Source organism: Dama dama, chromosome 17 (genome assembly GCF_033118175.1).
Source record: "Dama dama isolate Ldn47 chromosome 17, ASM3311817v1, whole genome shotgun sequence".
In the NCBI taxonomy this organism is placed as follows: Eukaryota; Metazoa; Chordata; class Mammalia; order Artiodactyla; family Cervidae; genus Dama; species Dama dama.
The window spans coordinates 40,747,742-40,763,680 of record NC_083697.1 but is presented as its reverse complement, the minus strand read 5'-3'; the positions used below and the strand labels follow the sequence as shown (position 1 = coordinate 40,763,680).

Here is a 15,939-nt window from a genome sequence, read left to right as displayed (position 1 = left end):
CAGCACCGCTTGTTAAAGAGGTTGTCTTTTTTCCATTGTATATCCTTGCCTCCTTTGTCAAAGATAAGGTGTCCATAGGTTCATGGATTTATCTCTGGGCTTTCTATTCTGTTCCATTGATCTATATTTCATCAAGACAGTATGGTACTGGCACAAAGAGATTATTTTTTTAAAGTGCTTATTTTACATATGTTGCAGTGTTAGAAATTAAAGGTGAAGTATTTTTAATAACATTGTATGTTTTTAGTGATGATTATATTAAGCCCTAAACTCAGTGACACACATAGGAAGTATGTGCTTTTTCCAATTTTGCTACAGATAGTAAATAATATATAACCCACTGCATAAGAACTGAGGCCTTAAGGCAAAGCTGTGTGTACTCATTCAGGAAACACATATGGCATGAAATAATACAGTGTACGATTAAAGGGCAATTTTCTGCTTTTTTTATAAAATGTATAAACATGTAAACTGGAGATGATATGCTAATAGGGCTTCTTGGACTTACATCATTCCTTTGTGAGCACAAACAGTTAAATTCTATGTGATTTTCTTAAATTATAAATTCACATTATTCCTCAGTCCCCAAAGCTGCAACTGAATTCATTGTTATGAACGGAGTTCTAAATACATTCATCATATTGTATAGGTGAGAAGAACACAAAAGAGAAATTTAAAATAGTTTCCATCTTTAATCAGGAAGATAAAATATATATATATACCTTCTTTTTATTTTTGTATTTATTAAATTATTTATTTATTCAAACAGTGTCTAAGTGTTCTTTGTATTAATACACTACAACCTTAATAGGAATTAAATAATACTTTTGGAATTTTTAAAACATCCTTTAAGTGATACTAGAACTACCAGGTAAACAGGAATATTTAAATTGTAACTTATATATACAAATGTTTGGTAAAGTTTTAATAAAGTTTTTTAAATAAAAGAATTACCTCATATTTGAGTTGACAAATTACTCATTTTCCCCTCAGAGAAGAACAATTAGATTTATGAATCACCTAACTCTAGTTCTCATAATTGTGTATTTGCATGCAAAACACAATTGGCACCTCATTTATCTTATTTTTATTCCTCTGAGTTCAAGTAAACAAACTGTGTTCTAGATTTATATTTTGAATGTTTTGGGAACATAGGACCTCTTTTTGAATTGTATCTTGAAAAAGTAAACATCACCAAACATTTCCCTGAGAATTAGAAAACTAAAAGACTTTATCTGATGGGACAAAAAATCAAATTATTCTTACTTTTTAGGAACATGAAAGTTGATTATCACTGAAGTATGGAATAAGATTACTGTATGTCATAATCAACAAACACATCTTGCTCATTTTATTCCTGCCACTTAAAATTATTAATGTTATTTTCCAGGCTTTTGATTGAATTACAAGGTGAAAATATGGCTCAGATGGTAATACAGGTTTAAAAAAGCTCCTAAATTTAAAATAATCTGACATATAATAGTATCTGATTAATGCGTGTTTGTGGGCTCAGTCGTGTCCAATTCTTTGCAACCCCATGGTCTGTGGCCTGCCAGGCTCCACTGTCCATGGAATTTTCCAGGCAAGAAAAACACGGGGTGAGTTACCACTGTCAAAAATACTGTGAATTTTGCATGTGAAGGACTGGTAGCAATAGATGTTAGGCAGGCACAATTAAAATTAATTCATAAAAGTATGAACATTGCTCTCACACAGCATTCGGCAGAATTTTACTCCATGTTAAGCATTTATGAAGGAATAAACCAAATGCACGAATATGATCTGAAGCTGTTCGCTGGTATACCTTGGAGCAGTTTTATCACACTCTTCCTATATTTCTCTAACAAAACTATCATCATGATCGGTTCTCTGCACACTAAAATTGGATCTGTAGTCATGTATATATTGCAGGGTTGTAATGCTTACAAATTATTAACCACTGGTGCCAAAACTCAGGTACAAGTCTTTTTATGTTCCTGTGTCTAAACAACTAGAATATTGTGGCTCTTATTTCCATGTGCATGAGGTGATTCCATAGTCTACTGTCAAAAACAAAATTCAAGGATAATATTTATTGAGAGGATAAGTCTCTCTCATTTTGAACAGAAAGTGTTTTTCCTATGATGGATATATACGTGTTACAAAAACAAGTTCTCAAAGACCAGAGATGCTCCTTTTTCCCAAGGGTTAACAAATCAGTCACCTGCCTGGATGGCATGTTCCTTGGGACCAGAGCCATTCATGTGGCATTCAACTTTGCATTCCCCATACTGTCCAACTGAGCAACCAGCACATACAAATACCTGTTAAGTGACTGAATGCTATTGAATTGTAATGAAAATGTAACCCTAAGTCTATGTCCCTTATAATCGTGTATGTAATTAGAAGGTGCTTTCCTGCTTACAATTTTCTAAGATTCAGAGTCAGTAGGAAACATGGCTCAGTGGGTAAAGAATCCACCTGCAATACAAGAGAAACAGGTTCAATCCCTGGGTCGTGAAGGTCCCGTGGAGGAGGAAATGGACACCCACTCCAGTATTTTTGCCTGAAAAATCCCGTGGACAGAGGAGCCAGGTGGTTTATAGTCCATGGGGTCACAAAGAGTCTGACACAACTGAACGACTAAGCATAGGAATCATGATTCATCCATCAAGAATCTGGCAAGGTATTAGATAAGAGAAATCCCATCATAAGAGATGGGTTTCTAAATGGAGACAGTTTACACAGCATTAGTAGACTTTCATAAAAGTATAGAATATTGACTTTTACATACTACATTGCAAAATATTATTGATTATAGTCATTTTGAAACAAATCAATTGGGTAAATTAGGTTTTTTTCCCTATTTACCACATTATGCTTTAATCAGAGATTACAATGATATTAATAGCATACACTGTTTGCACCACAAACACAAATCAGGCAGTGCATTGTTCACCAAAGCTTTTAGTTTAGGTTTAAATACAACAGTTATGTTGGTTATGCTCTCAGTTCAAGCACAAGGCAGGACTCAAACTACTAATTATTTGAGAAAATATATTATTTCAATCATTAAAAAATATTAAAGGAAAATGTTTACTGTAAATTAAAATATTTCACTAATCTTGACATCTATTACCACCTTATAAACAATAATAAAATCATGTATATTATATGTGTATACTTCTTCAAAGAAATGTGAAAGGTCACCTGTGACCTTTGGCTTATTTGTGAAATCAGCCTTAAATGAATTAGCTGATGCCAACATTCATCATCTGATTAATCATTTAATTAAAAGGTCTGTAGTGCTCAAGTGTTTCCATACAAATGTGTATCAAGCTAAACATGACAGCTCTGGTAAATCAAGGAAAATAAGGACACTTAAATGTTATAAATCATAATGTCAATCTGACATTTTTCATTTTGGCTTTGTCTTATTCACCTAGTACATACTTGGTGAGCTATCCTCCTACAAATTAAGGCAGGATCACAGAGTATACATGCTTCTACACATTTGACATCAACATTTTCTGGGATACTGTGTTGGGGATATTATAATTGTTTATAATCTCAGTTAGTTTTTCAAGATGGCACTGTTTAGGAACTTTATTCTGGCTCTGAAGAAAAAAAAAGCAGATGAAACCTGAATATTTCAAGTATCTGAGATTATAAATATTTCAAGTTTATTTCCTGAACAAAATCTATTCATCTCCATGTACATAGGTCAGTGCCTAAACGGGATGTGATAATTAAGCTGACTGCCGTAATAATGGCAGAAAGCCAAGAGGAACTAAAGAGCCTCTTAATGAAGGTGAAAGAGGAGAGTGGAAAAGCTGGCTTAAGACTCAACATTCAAAAAATGAAGATCATGGCATCTAGACCTGTCACTTCATGGTAAACAGATGGGGAAAAAATGGAAACAGTGACAGACTTTATTTTCTTGGGCTCCAAAATCACTGCAGACAATGACTGCAGCCATGAAATTAATGCTTGCTCTTTGGAAGAAAAGCTATGACAAACCTAGACCGCATATTAAAAAGCAGAGACATCATGTTGCCAACAAATATCCGTATCATCAAAGATATGGTTTCTCCAGTAATCATGTATGGATGTGAGACCTGGCCATAAAGAAGGCTGAGCACCAAAGAACTGATGCTTCCAAACTGTGGTGCTGGAGAAGACTCTTGAGAATCCCCTGGACTGCAAGGAGATTAAACCCGTCAATCCTAAAGGAAACCAACCCTGAATATTCATTGGAAGGATTGATCCTGAAGCTGAAGCTCCAATACTTTGGCCACCTGATGAGAAGAGCCAACTCGTTGGAAAAGGCCTTGATGCTGGGGAAGACTGAGGTCAGGAGAAGGGGACACCAGAGGATGAGATGGTTGGATGGCATCATTGACTCAATGGACATGAGTCTGAGCAAACTCCAGAAGATAGTGAAGGACAGGGAAGCCTGGCGTGCTGCAGTCCGTGGGGTCACAAAGAGTTGGACAGCTCTGAGTGACTGAACAACAAGCTGTACTATTTGTCAAGCAATGGCCTTAATTAGTTTATTCAGAATTTTCACTTTCTACATGGGCGGAAAATTACAAAAATATAAATTTCAGGGACACTGAGGATCTAACTCTTCTAGGGCACTCCAGATAATATTAAAGAGACGTTTATTTGTTCATCAAGGATTTACTTGAGAAAAAACACATGCAGAGCGCCACTGAGCAGTTGGAATGGAGCAAACGCTGCACTGAACAGCTGTATATTGTAAACCTAGATGCACTACATAATAACACTCAAGTGCCTTTCTTTTATAATATTCTTGGTACAAGAGGATCATCTGTTCTCAATAGAAGTTACACATTTTACTTACATAACATCGCTGTTTGAACTTAAAACTTGAATATTTCTGCCAATGAATATTTAGACTCTTCTTACTGTGCCAAACAAGTGAAAGAGCCTCAAGTAATGAACTGTATGGTTGGCAATCTCTTGGTTGTACACAGGTGAAAATATAGATCAATAGATGGATTATGCTGATGTATTAAAGAAGCTAATAATATCTGATTTAAAAAATTCTTAAAATTCATGACAGCTTCTTTGTCCTTTAATCTAGTATCACAGAAATTATTACTAAGGGTGGCTTCATTCATACGATCAAATTCACAAAAACACTTAGGTATCTGTAGTCATACATCTCTGTTAACATCAAAAGGAGATGAGTACACCAGAATAAGTATTCTCAAAGGCATAAATTTAGAAAATAAAGAAAGAAAAATAAAAATGAGCTACTAGAGCTGTTGGTTTAGAAAAACAAACAAAATGGAGATAAGAAAGAAAGGAGAAAGGGAAGGAGGCGGGGAGGCAGGAAGGAAAAGGTGTCCCCTCATCAGTCTGGGACTGATGGGCCGAGTACCCTCCAAGTGCTTGAGGACTGAGCACTGCTGCAGCCGGTCATTTTGCAGTACTCGTGACATTCAAGGGAGCCATCAGCCACCAAGACAATGGCGCAGCCGTTAATCCACTTCAACAAGCAACACCCGGTAGCTCTGCTGGTCGCATTCCTCTTCCACCAAGCCTTGTGAAATATCTCTCTGAATCGCTTTGATATTACTTCCTGTGTAGTCTTTGAATTAATCCATGTCTTTTTCCCTCACCAACACCTTGGTATTCACAATCATCTCCTCTTTCCATCTCCTCTTTCCATGGTAGTCCACTAACTGGTTCCTGATTTTCACTATTTCCCTTCTTTAATCTGTTTCCCACTCTATAGGCAGAGACATCTTTTCTTTTTTTTTTTTTTTTTTTTTTTAATTTTTTTTTATTATTATTATTATTTTTTTCCAGTGGGTTTTGTCATACATTGATATGAATCGACCATGGATTTACATGTATTCCCAATCCCGATCCCCCCTCCCACCTCCCTCTCCACCCGATTCCTCTGGGTCTTCCCAGTGCACCAGGCCGGAGCACTTGTCTCGTGCATCCCACCTGGGCTGGTGATCTGTTTCACCATAGATAGTATACATGCTGTTCTTTTGAAATATCCCACCCTCACATTCTCCCACAAAGTTCAAAAGTCTGTTCTGTATTTCTGTGTCTCTTTTTCTGTTCTGCATATAGGGTTATCGTTATCACCTTTCTAAATTCCATATACATGTGTCAGTATGCTGTAATGTTCTTTATCTTTCTGGCTTACTTCACTCTGTATAATGGGCTCCAGCTTCATCCATCTCATTAGGACTGGTTCAAATGAATTCTTTTTAATGGCTGAGTAATATTCCATGGTGTATATGTACCACAGCTTCCTTATCCATTCGTCTGCTGATGGGCATCTAGGTTGCTTCCATGTCCTGGCTATTATAAATAGTGCTGCGATGAACATTGGGGTGCACGTGTCTCTTTCAGATCTGGTTTCCTCAGTGTGTATGCCCAGAAGTGGGATTGCTGGGTCATATGGCAGTTCTATGTCCAGTTTTTTAAGAAATCTCCACACTGTTTTCCATAGCGGCTGTACTAGTTTGCATTCCCACCAACAGTGTAAGAGGGTTCCCTTTTCTCCACACCCTCTCCAGCATTTATTGCTTGTAGACTTTTGGATAGCAGCCATCCTGGCTGGCGTGTAATGGTACCTCATTGTGGTTTTGATTTGCATTTCTCTAATAATGAGTGATGTTGAGCATCTTTTCATGTGTTTGTTAGCCATCTGTATGTCTTCTTTGGAGAACTGTCTGTTTAGTTCTTTGGCCCATTTTTTTGATTGGGTCATTTATTTTTCTGGAATTGAGCTGCAGGAGTTGCTTGTATATTTTTGAGATTAATCCTTTGTCTGTTTCTTCATTTGCTATTATTTTCTCCCAATCTGAGGGCTGTCTTTTCACCTTACTTATAGTTTCCTTTGTAGTGCAAAAGCTTTTAAGTTTCATTAGGTCCCATTTGTTTAGTTAGAGGAGAACATAGGCAAAACACTCTCCGACATAAATCAAAGCAAGATCCTCTATGACCCACCTCCCAGAGACATCTTTTCAACATGCAAACCTATAAGCTGAAATCCAGATTAAGTGCTTACAATACTTGAATATGTCCCTTTATTTTTAGGGACCGATATTTTTACCATGGCTAGCTGTGATGTGGGCTTGGCTACATCCTTATCTGCTCTGGCTCCAGCGGTCTTTTGATTTGCCATGGTCCCCTCCTACCACATTAGACTTTCTCATGCTGATGCTTTAGCCTGGAATGCTTTTCCTTTAACTCTCACTTCTGATAATAGCTAGTCATTTTTTGGATCTCAGTTCAGATATCACTTCCCCAAGGGAGCATCTGGCCTTACCCCTAGCCCACAGTAACTGGGTCAAGCATTCAGTTAGATATTCTTGGCATTAGGCACACCACTGCATTTATCACAGTTTATAACCACACACTTATTATGGGTGATTAGATGATTATTACTGATCTTTGTCACTAGACTATAAGCACAATGAAGAAAAAAACAGTGTATGGTTTTCTCATAATTTTAACCTCAATATCTAGCAAAATTTATGACAGTGAACAAGTATCATTTCTTCAATGAATAATGCTTGTCAAAATGAGGTCATTAACAAGTGGTTAAAGCTACAACAAACTGCTTTATTTCCATTCACCAGAATCATTCTGATCAGAATCTGAAGGATGAAATTACTTCACATTTCATAATGAACAAATTCAATGATTTTGTTTAAACTCTAGAATTTTTAGCATCCCATAAATGTGGCCAAAATGAAAGTTCATTAGAATCTTTCATTAGTTATTATAGAAACAGAATTCTACTGCTAAATTGGGATTTAAAAATTTTCTATTATAGTTCCCTCATTATATAAGAAAGAGTCTTAGGAGATCTTCAAAAGGTCATTCAGCCTGTTGGTGACAGCACAGGGATAAAAATCAGCCATTTAAAATCCCAGTTCAATTTTTTTTTTTTTTTTTTTTGCTACAACTATGCTGTAACTTTTAAGTTTATGACTTCATTTTCATTTTTGGACATATGTAAGACACAACAAGTACCCATAAGAGAAATATCTCCAAATGGTTAACTTTGTCACATCATTTAGACTTCTGCTTTAAAACATTAAAATAAAGAGCAATATTTTTAGAAGTGTATGAAGCCTAATTTTTTAAGAAATGAAACATTTTCATGCCTAATTTGCAATTTACATTGTACACATTAAATGGGGGTGAGACGAGGACAGTACAAGCTTTCCTCGTTTCTTAATATTCTGAAGCAAATAACTTTTCAGTTAAATCTCCTTGTCCATAATTCTATTTATGAAAACTCAAAAGGAAAGTAAATTTGAGGAAGAGGTTGGGGATGTGACAACAGCAGATGGAAAAGTACCGCTGGAATCCAATCTATTACAACTGGCTATGTGACCTTGGACTGAGTACTTTCCCTCTGTAAATTTCCTCATCTATACAGTCAGGAAATTGGTCTAATCATGAGCTCTATCTGTTGATGGGTTTCCATGATCCCATTAAGCCCTTTGGGGTGTGTATGTACATTTTTTTGGGAAGAGGGTCCATAGTTTCTATTATGTTGGCAAGGATCTGGAAAACAAAACATGTTAGTTGCCTCTGTACTAAAATCTGAGGGTCCTTCCTAGTTTTGAAAATGGAATAAAGCTACACATAGAATTATAATTTTAGATGGAAATTGGAAATAGTATAATTATTAGCGTGAGCAATAAGATTATTTGAAGAGCATATTCTGCACAAAGGAATACTATCATCAATCACATATTTAAGTATTAGCTGAAAAACTTCACTGGAAGGCCAGTCCAGATTTTCCATGAGTAGAATCAATTGTCACAGACCAATGTAATAACTACATACAATAAAATCTCAATATGTCACATATTTTTAGTCCTCCCTTTGTATCACTGTTTCAATGACCCATTCATGTAGGCAAGTTTGTCAGCAAATAGATACTTTCTTACAGATTTCAGGATATCTATTTCAAAACATTTTGATGATAACTTTTGGATGGTTGAATAGCCATGGTTGCTACAGTACACACATATTTATGAAACACATAAATAAAAAGTCACTCTGCACATCACTTATTTCCTTGTTCTATGTCTTAATGTAATAAATATTGCTTAATTTTCTCCTATGTGTACTCTTCTAGACACCTGTGAAATATCAGTGAGCAAACGAATATCTTCTATCCTCATAGTGCTTACATTTCAGAAGGAAAGAAATAAAATAAACAATATGCATAAAAATAATTAAGCTAGTTATTATTTTTAAAGGTGATAAATGTTTTGGCCAAAAATAGAGTAGAAAAATTAGGAACACCAGAGGTAAGGAGAATGGTTCCAAATTTAAATAGGTCAGGGTAGGCTTCACTGAGGGAGAAGGCAATGGCACCCCACTCCAGTACTTTTGCCTGGAAAATCCCATGGATGGAGGAGCCTGGTAGGCTGCAGTCCATGGAGTCGCTAGGAGTTGGACACGACTGAGCGATTTCACTTTCACTTTTCACTTTCATGCATTGGAGAAGGAAATGGCAACCCACTCCAGGGTTCTTGTCTGGAGAACAGGGACGGGGGAGCCTGGTGGGCTGCCATCTATGGGGTCACACAGAGTCGGACATGACTGAAGCGACTTAGCAGCAGCAGCAGCAGGCTTCACTGAGAAGGTGTTATTTAGCAAAGACCTGAGGAGATAAGGGAGTGAGCCAGGGTCACTTATACACTGGGGAAGAGCTTTCTAGACAGTGGGAAGAGTCAAGGCAAGGGTATGGATTCAAAGAATAACCAGGAAGCCTTTGTGGCAGGGAAAAACCAAAAATCATTCAGCAGCTAATGATGCGACCAGCGAGGGCTTAATACCTCAAATACACAAACAGCTCATACAACTTAACAAACAACAACAACAAGAAAGCAAACAACTCAACCAAAAAATGAGAATACCATAATAGACACTTCTCCAAAGAAGGTACACAGATGGCTAGGAGGCATATAAAAAGATGTTCAGCATTGCTAATTATTAGAGAAATGCAAATCAAAACTACAATGAGGTACCACCTCACATCTGTCAGAATGGTCATCGTTAAAATGTCTATAAATAATAAATGCTGGAGAGGGTGTGGAGAAAAGGGAACTCTCCTACGCTGTTGGTTGCAGTATAAGTTGGGGCAGCCACTATGGAAAACAGGATGAAAGTTCCTCAGATAACTAAAAATAGAATTACCATATGATCCAGCAAACCCAGTCTTGGGCATATACCCAGACAAAACTGTAACTCAAAGAATACATGTACCCCTATGTTCATAACAGCACTATTCACAATAGCCAAAACTTGAAAACAACCTAAATGCCCATTGACAGATAAAGAAGATGTGACATATATACAATGGAATACTACTCAGCCATAAAAAAGCAAAATAATGCCATTTGAAGCAACATAGATGCAACCAGAGATTATCATGCTAAGTGAAGTCAGAAAGAGTAAAATAAATACCATATGATATCATTTATATGTGAAATCTAAAGTATGATGCAAATGAGCCTATCTACAAAACAGAAATAGACTCACAGACATAGGATTAGACTTATGGTAGCCAAAATGGAGAGGAGAGAGAAAGATGGACTAGGAGTTGGAAGTTGGTAGATTCAAGCCATTACATTTAGAGTGGATAACAATAAGGTCCTACTGTGGCACAGGGAACCATATCCAATCACCTAGAATAAACCATAATAAAAATAATATAAAAAAGAATATATATATGACCATAACTGAGTCACTCTGTTGTACAGCAGAGATTGGCACAACATTATAAATCAACTATACTTCAATTTAAAAAAAAATCTGCTTATGGTGATGAATTTTGTAAAATTTTCATCTTCCAGTGTATGATACCTCATTTTCTGTTGCTTATTTGTTTATAATGAAAGTCTTAACTCTTGAATAATTTTCCTAGAGTCTCATATTTGCCAAGAAAGGAAAAGTCAGAATTCTGAGAATTTTAAAATCACCCCAAAACCATGATCATAGTTTAAGCCCCTCAGTTTCCACAAACATATATTTGGCAATGAATTGTTATATAATAAGCAAATAGGCCATTTAATAAGAGCTGATATCACTATAAAGAAATTAAGTAAAAGATTTTCATTTTGAACATTTAGAGACTGGGCACAAAGCATTTGCTATACTCCAACAAAGAAAAATTCCAAGATTCACAGCCAACATAAAAGCACCCATTCTTTCTGAAATGTCACGGCTCTTTTAGACATTTGTTACACTGTTCATTTCATTAACTTTTTTTCCAGAAAATAAAACAATCACAATTATTGTGCAATTTTCACAGCATTTATCTGGGTGAGTATCTCCAAAAAGAATACATATAAAGGTAGTACTTTTTTTGTTATGAGGGAAGCTTAGTCAGCTCTCCCTCAAGTAAGCATCTTATTCTTGCCTCTGTGCCTTGCTGAAAATGCATGGTGATCCACAAGCTTAGAAATGAGGCGTACACAGTCCTACCTTGCCCAAATGATCCTTTCTGCCAAAGCCAGTAGCGGCTGCAATGCTCCCTGCTCCTTCTACCGTCTTCTGGGCTACTGCAGTCACCCCTGTCACCACGGCCTCTCCAACGTTCGTCACTTGCTCTTTGGTCTTCTCAGCCACTGGGATGAATCAAGAACAATGACAGATTAAGGGATGGTGGACCAACAGCCACTAGGAATAATTTCACTTCCACTAACCATCAACTTCCAAAGACCTATATTCACACACGTAGATAACTGGTGAGTCAGGAGAAGAAAAAGTTACTGAGATTGCTAAGTGAGCATGGCTTAGCCAAACACAGATTCTTTGCCAAGATAGTCTTGTGCAATCACGCAGATGTTTAAAGGTGTTTCAAGCCTAAAGATCACAAATTTAGGGCTGTAAGCAATTTCGCTCTGGTTGACATTTTATGAAAGAAAGTTTACAGAAAGCAAGGCTTGCAGGTGTAGTTGTATCAAACTCAGCATGAAGTATTTCTTTATTTCAATTTCAATGCCAACTCTTTGATATCACTCAGCATGTTTTTTTCATCACACCTTCTGAGTCTCAGAACACATATGTGCTCTCACATGGTATCATCAGAAATAAAACAACAGAGTGACGGATGACTATGCTGATCCTTTTATGAAACATCAGGTAGTTGAAACAGAATAAGTTTTAATGTTAAGATTTATGTTCAATCATTTTAATGGGAACAAAAGAGCTGGACTTAAAGTATGAAATGAAATGGTTTGTTGAGCACACTTAATTTCTTTTCATTAAAAATAAAATATGGAGATTCAGTAGGCTTTTAAAAATAAGTTAAATTTTAAGATGATGGTATAAATAGTTTGGGATTAGATTTAGAAAGAGATTCGATCTCATATCAAAAATTATCTAAGACTATATATAACTGTTGAATTAATGTTTCTATATTAATTCCATACAAATATTAAATAAACAAAGCTACAATAAAAAAAAGTTTGCTTCAATTAAGAGTTTTATGAAAAAGCGGTAAAAGATGAGAATCTGCACTTTTAACAATTTCAAGTTCAAGGGAAACAAGACAACTCTTTACCCAAACCTTTTTCCAGTGGTCATGTATGGATTTGAGAGCTGGACTATAAAGAAAGCTGAGCACCGAAGAATTCATGTTTTTGAACTATGGTATTGGATAAGACTCTTGAAAGCCCCTTGGACAGCAAGGAGATCAAACCAGTCAATCCTGAGGAAATCAGTCATGAATATTCATTGGAAGGACTGATGCTGAAGCTCCAATAATTTGGCCATCTGATGCAAAGAACTGACTCATTGGAAAAGACCCTGATGCTGGGGAAAGATCAAAGGCAGGAGAAGAGGATGAAAGAGGATAAGATGGTAGGATGGCATCACCAACTCAAGGGTCATGAGTTTGAGCAAGCTCCGGGAGTTGGTGATGGCCAGGGAGCCCTGGCGTACTGCAGTCTATGGGGTCGCAAAGAGTCAGACACAACTGAGCAACTGAACTGAACTGAATCCTTATAACATTTACACTCATAAAGCCTGTGGGTCTTGCATTCTTATCTATATGTAATGTTTGCCTTCTTTTCTGAGAAATTCAATGAGTTGTACTATGTGAGCTGTTAAGTGTTATGTGCTAGTCACCCGATTATCGTACAGATTTCATTTCACCAGTTGGGAGGGGCCAGTCCCTGGGTCAGGAAGATTCCCCTGGAGAAGGAAATGACAACCCATTCTAGTATTCTTGCTTTGAGAATCCCATGGACAGTGGAGCCTGGTGGGCTACTATTCATAGCATCGCAGAGTCTGACACGACTAAATAGTAATAGTGTGGTCAAAACAATTGGGCTTTGAATACAGTATGTAGGTCATGGAAGTTGAGGAGGTAGGTAAGGAAAAAAGGAAAACGAGTCTCACTCCTCAGTGTAGACAATAGGGGGAAATGAAAGTGGCCCCAAGAGTCTAAAAGCAGGAAGAGTTCACGCAGGTATTGCTTGATATTTGCCACTTCTGGGGATGTGGTAGATGCCTACCAACTAGTCATGGCTATACTCAATGCAAAGTTCAATTTAAATGCCAGTGAAAAACTGTACTAAAAATCTCATGTTTTTAAACATTTCCAGAATGTTGATGCTTTAAAAATAGTGAATTATGGGCTTCAAGTTCTCATTTTTTTCTTTTCTAAGAACACAAGTAGAAAATTTTACTTGAAAATGAACATTTCTTGTTATAAAATCTCAAAGACAAAAATAAATTTTGATCTTTTTTAAAGATTCATAATTTTTCTTCTGCCAGCCATGAAAGTTTATTTTTATAATTCTAGATTTATATACATACTTTTTTAATGCACATAACTGCACAGTAAAATGCACTTTGTAGTTTATTATAATTGATTAGATTTTACCACTGTAAGAATAAGCAAATTATTTACATTACAAAATGGTAGGATTTACATATAGCAGTGGTGGACCATTTTATTTATTTTCTTAATTTATTTTTATTTTTTGGCCGTGCCATGCAGCATGTGGGATCTTTCCCGACCAGGGGTCAAACCCAGGTCCCTGCATTGGAAGCATTTAGTTTTGACCACTGCACCACAAGGAAAGTCCCTGATAGACATATTTTAAGATTTCTGTAGGAACTGATTTATCTAGCAGATAATTTACTGACCTTAAACCCCTTTGTTAAAACCCACCTCAAAAGTTAAATTCCATGTTAATAGCCTCTTTTCCCAACAACTGTTGTGCTCATAAAATTGTAGGTATATCTTTACTACTGAACTTCTTATTTGCACCATAATTATTGATTTCCCAGTATGTCTACCCACCTCCACTGGTATATTTTGAGTTGATCAAAACCATAGATCATATTCTCTTTATATTATTTCATAGTAACACTCATTAAATAATTTTGAGTACATTAAAAGCAACTTTGTGTATATGTGTAATCTATACATTAATTTCAATAAGTATTGACTCTAATTAAGTTAACAATACAATTCCACAAAGGAAATGTGGCACCAACTTTTAGGACAGTAAATCTAGCCTATAACATTAAAAAAAAATTACAAAATTAAGATATAGTTTTGAATTAGTATACAAAGTACAGATATGAGGACAAAAAATTTGTATTTTTTAACAAGGAAATTTAAAATGTAACATGTTGGAAATTAACTGTGTTCATTATTGTATAACAAGTTTCTGTGTGTAAGAATCAAAGCCTGCAGTAGATCTCCAACAATAGGAGTTTCTTTATATCACACTTTCATGAGGGAAAAAATGAGAATGAGTCAGCTTATATCAAATTAAGTTTTTTAATACCTTCAAAGGCATGTCATTCCATAAGCCCAGATTAAGTGCTCTCTCATATTTTCCTATAAAGTGATGTACTGACAACTGAAATAATAATGTCCTGAGATCAAAAAGCCAGGGATTAAGGTAGAGTTTTCTGGATTTTATCTTCAGATTATCTAACTGGGAGGATTAATTTTCCCTGGATGTTGTAGGTAGAAAATGCCTGGCCTAAGTTTACTAAAGTCTGTATTTCTACAAAATAGTTAATGAAATGAATCTTGTGGAAATTTTTCTTTTAACATTAGCTGATATTGTTATGTACTTAATAATAATTTCTCCCTTCCCTGCTTTAAGAGTAATAACAAAGTAAATAACAATTATGTAGCATTTATTTTGTACCATGATAAACATTTTAGGTCATATATAAAAAACAACCAATTCTCTCTGATTAACTACTGAGGTTATTACCTTAAACATTTATTTACCCTTATAATATGAATTTAGAATTTTACATGAAATAACTTACTCCACAAATTAATTTATCTGATATGAGAGAGGGATGGCCCTTTTTGCAACTGATTTATTCTACTGCAATTTTCATAGCCAGATTACTTATACCGACATTTCTGCCCGCATGGACTGTAGACCACCAAGCTTTTCTGTCCATTGGGATTCTCCAGGCATGAATACTGGAGAGGGTTGCCATGCCCTCCTCCAGGGGATCTTCCCAACCCAGGGATCGAACCCAGGTCTCCCACATTGCAGGCAGATTCTTTACCATCTGAGCCACCAGGCAAGTCTTTGACTGGTGCAATGGCTGTAAACACTGCCCATACCAAAATCATCACGGTCTCCCTGCTTAGAAGGATTTTCCATAGTATTCCGGGGAACACTAGTTGAATTGAACTCTAGTAACTGTTGACAGGGCTTCCCTTGTGACTCAGCTGGTAAAGAATCTGCCTGCAATGTGGGAGACCTGGGTTCAGTCCCTGGCTTGGGAAGATCCCCTGGCGAAGGAAACAGCTACCCACTCCAGTATTCAGCCCTGGAGAATTCCATGGACTGAATAGTCCGTGGGGGTCACAAACAGTGGGACACTACTGAGTGACTTTCATTTTTTTCAACTATTGAAAGAAAGTCAAATTAATTTTGG

At 36.3% G+C, this 15,939-nt stretch overlaps 1 protein-coding gene across 10 annotated transcripts in view; it reads right to left on the bottom strand.

The window, feature by feature from the left end:
- SNCA (synuclein alpha) overlaps positions 1–15,939 on the bottom strand; it is a 150,079-nt gene that overhangs the window by 121,408 nt on the left and 12,732 nt on the right. For all 10 annotated transcript variants that reach the window (XM_061164758.1, XM_061164756.1, XM_061164763.1 and 7 more), the window contains one exon: positions 11,491–11,633. In XM_061164758.1, the coding sequence (XP_061020741.1) occupies positions 11,491–11,633 (143 nt within the window). The remainder of the gene's footprint in view (positions 1–11,490; positions 11,634–15,939) is intronic.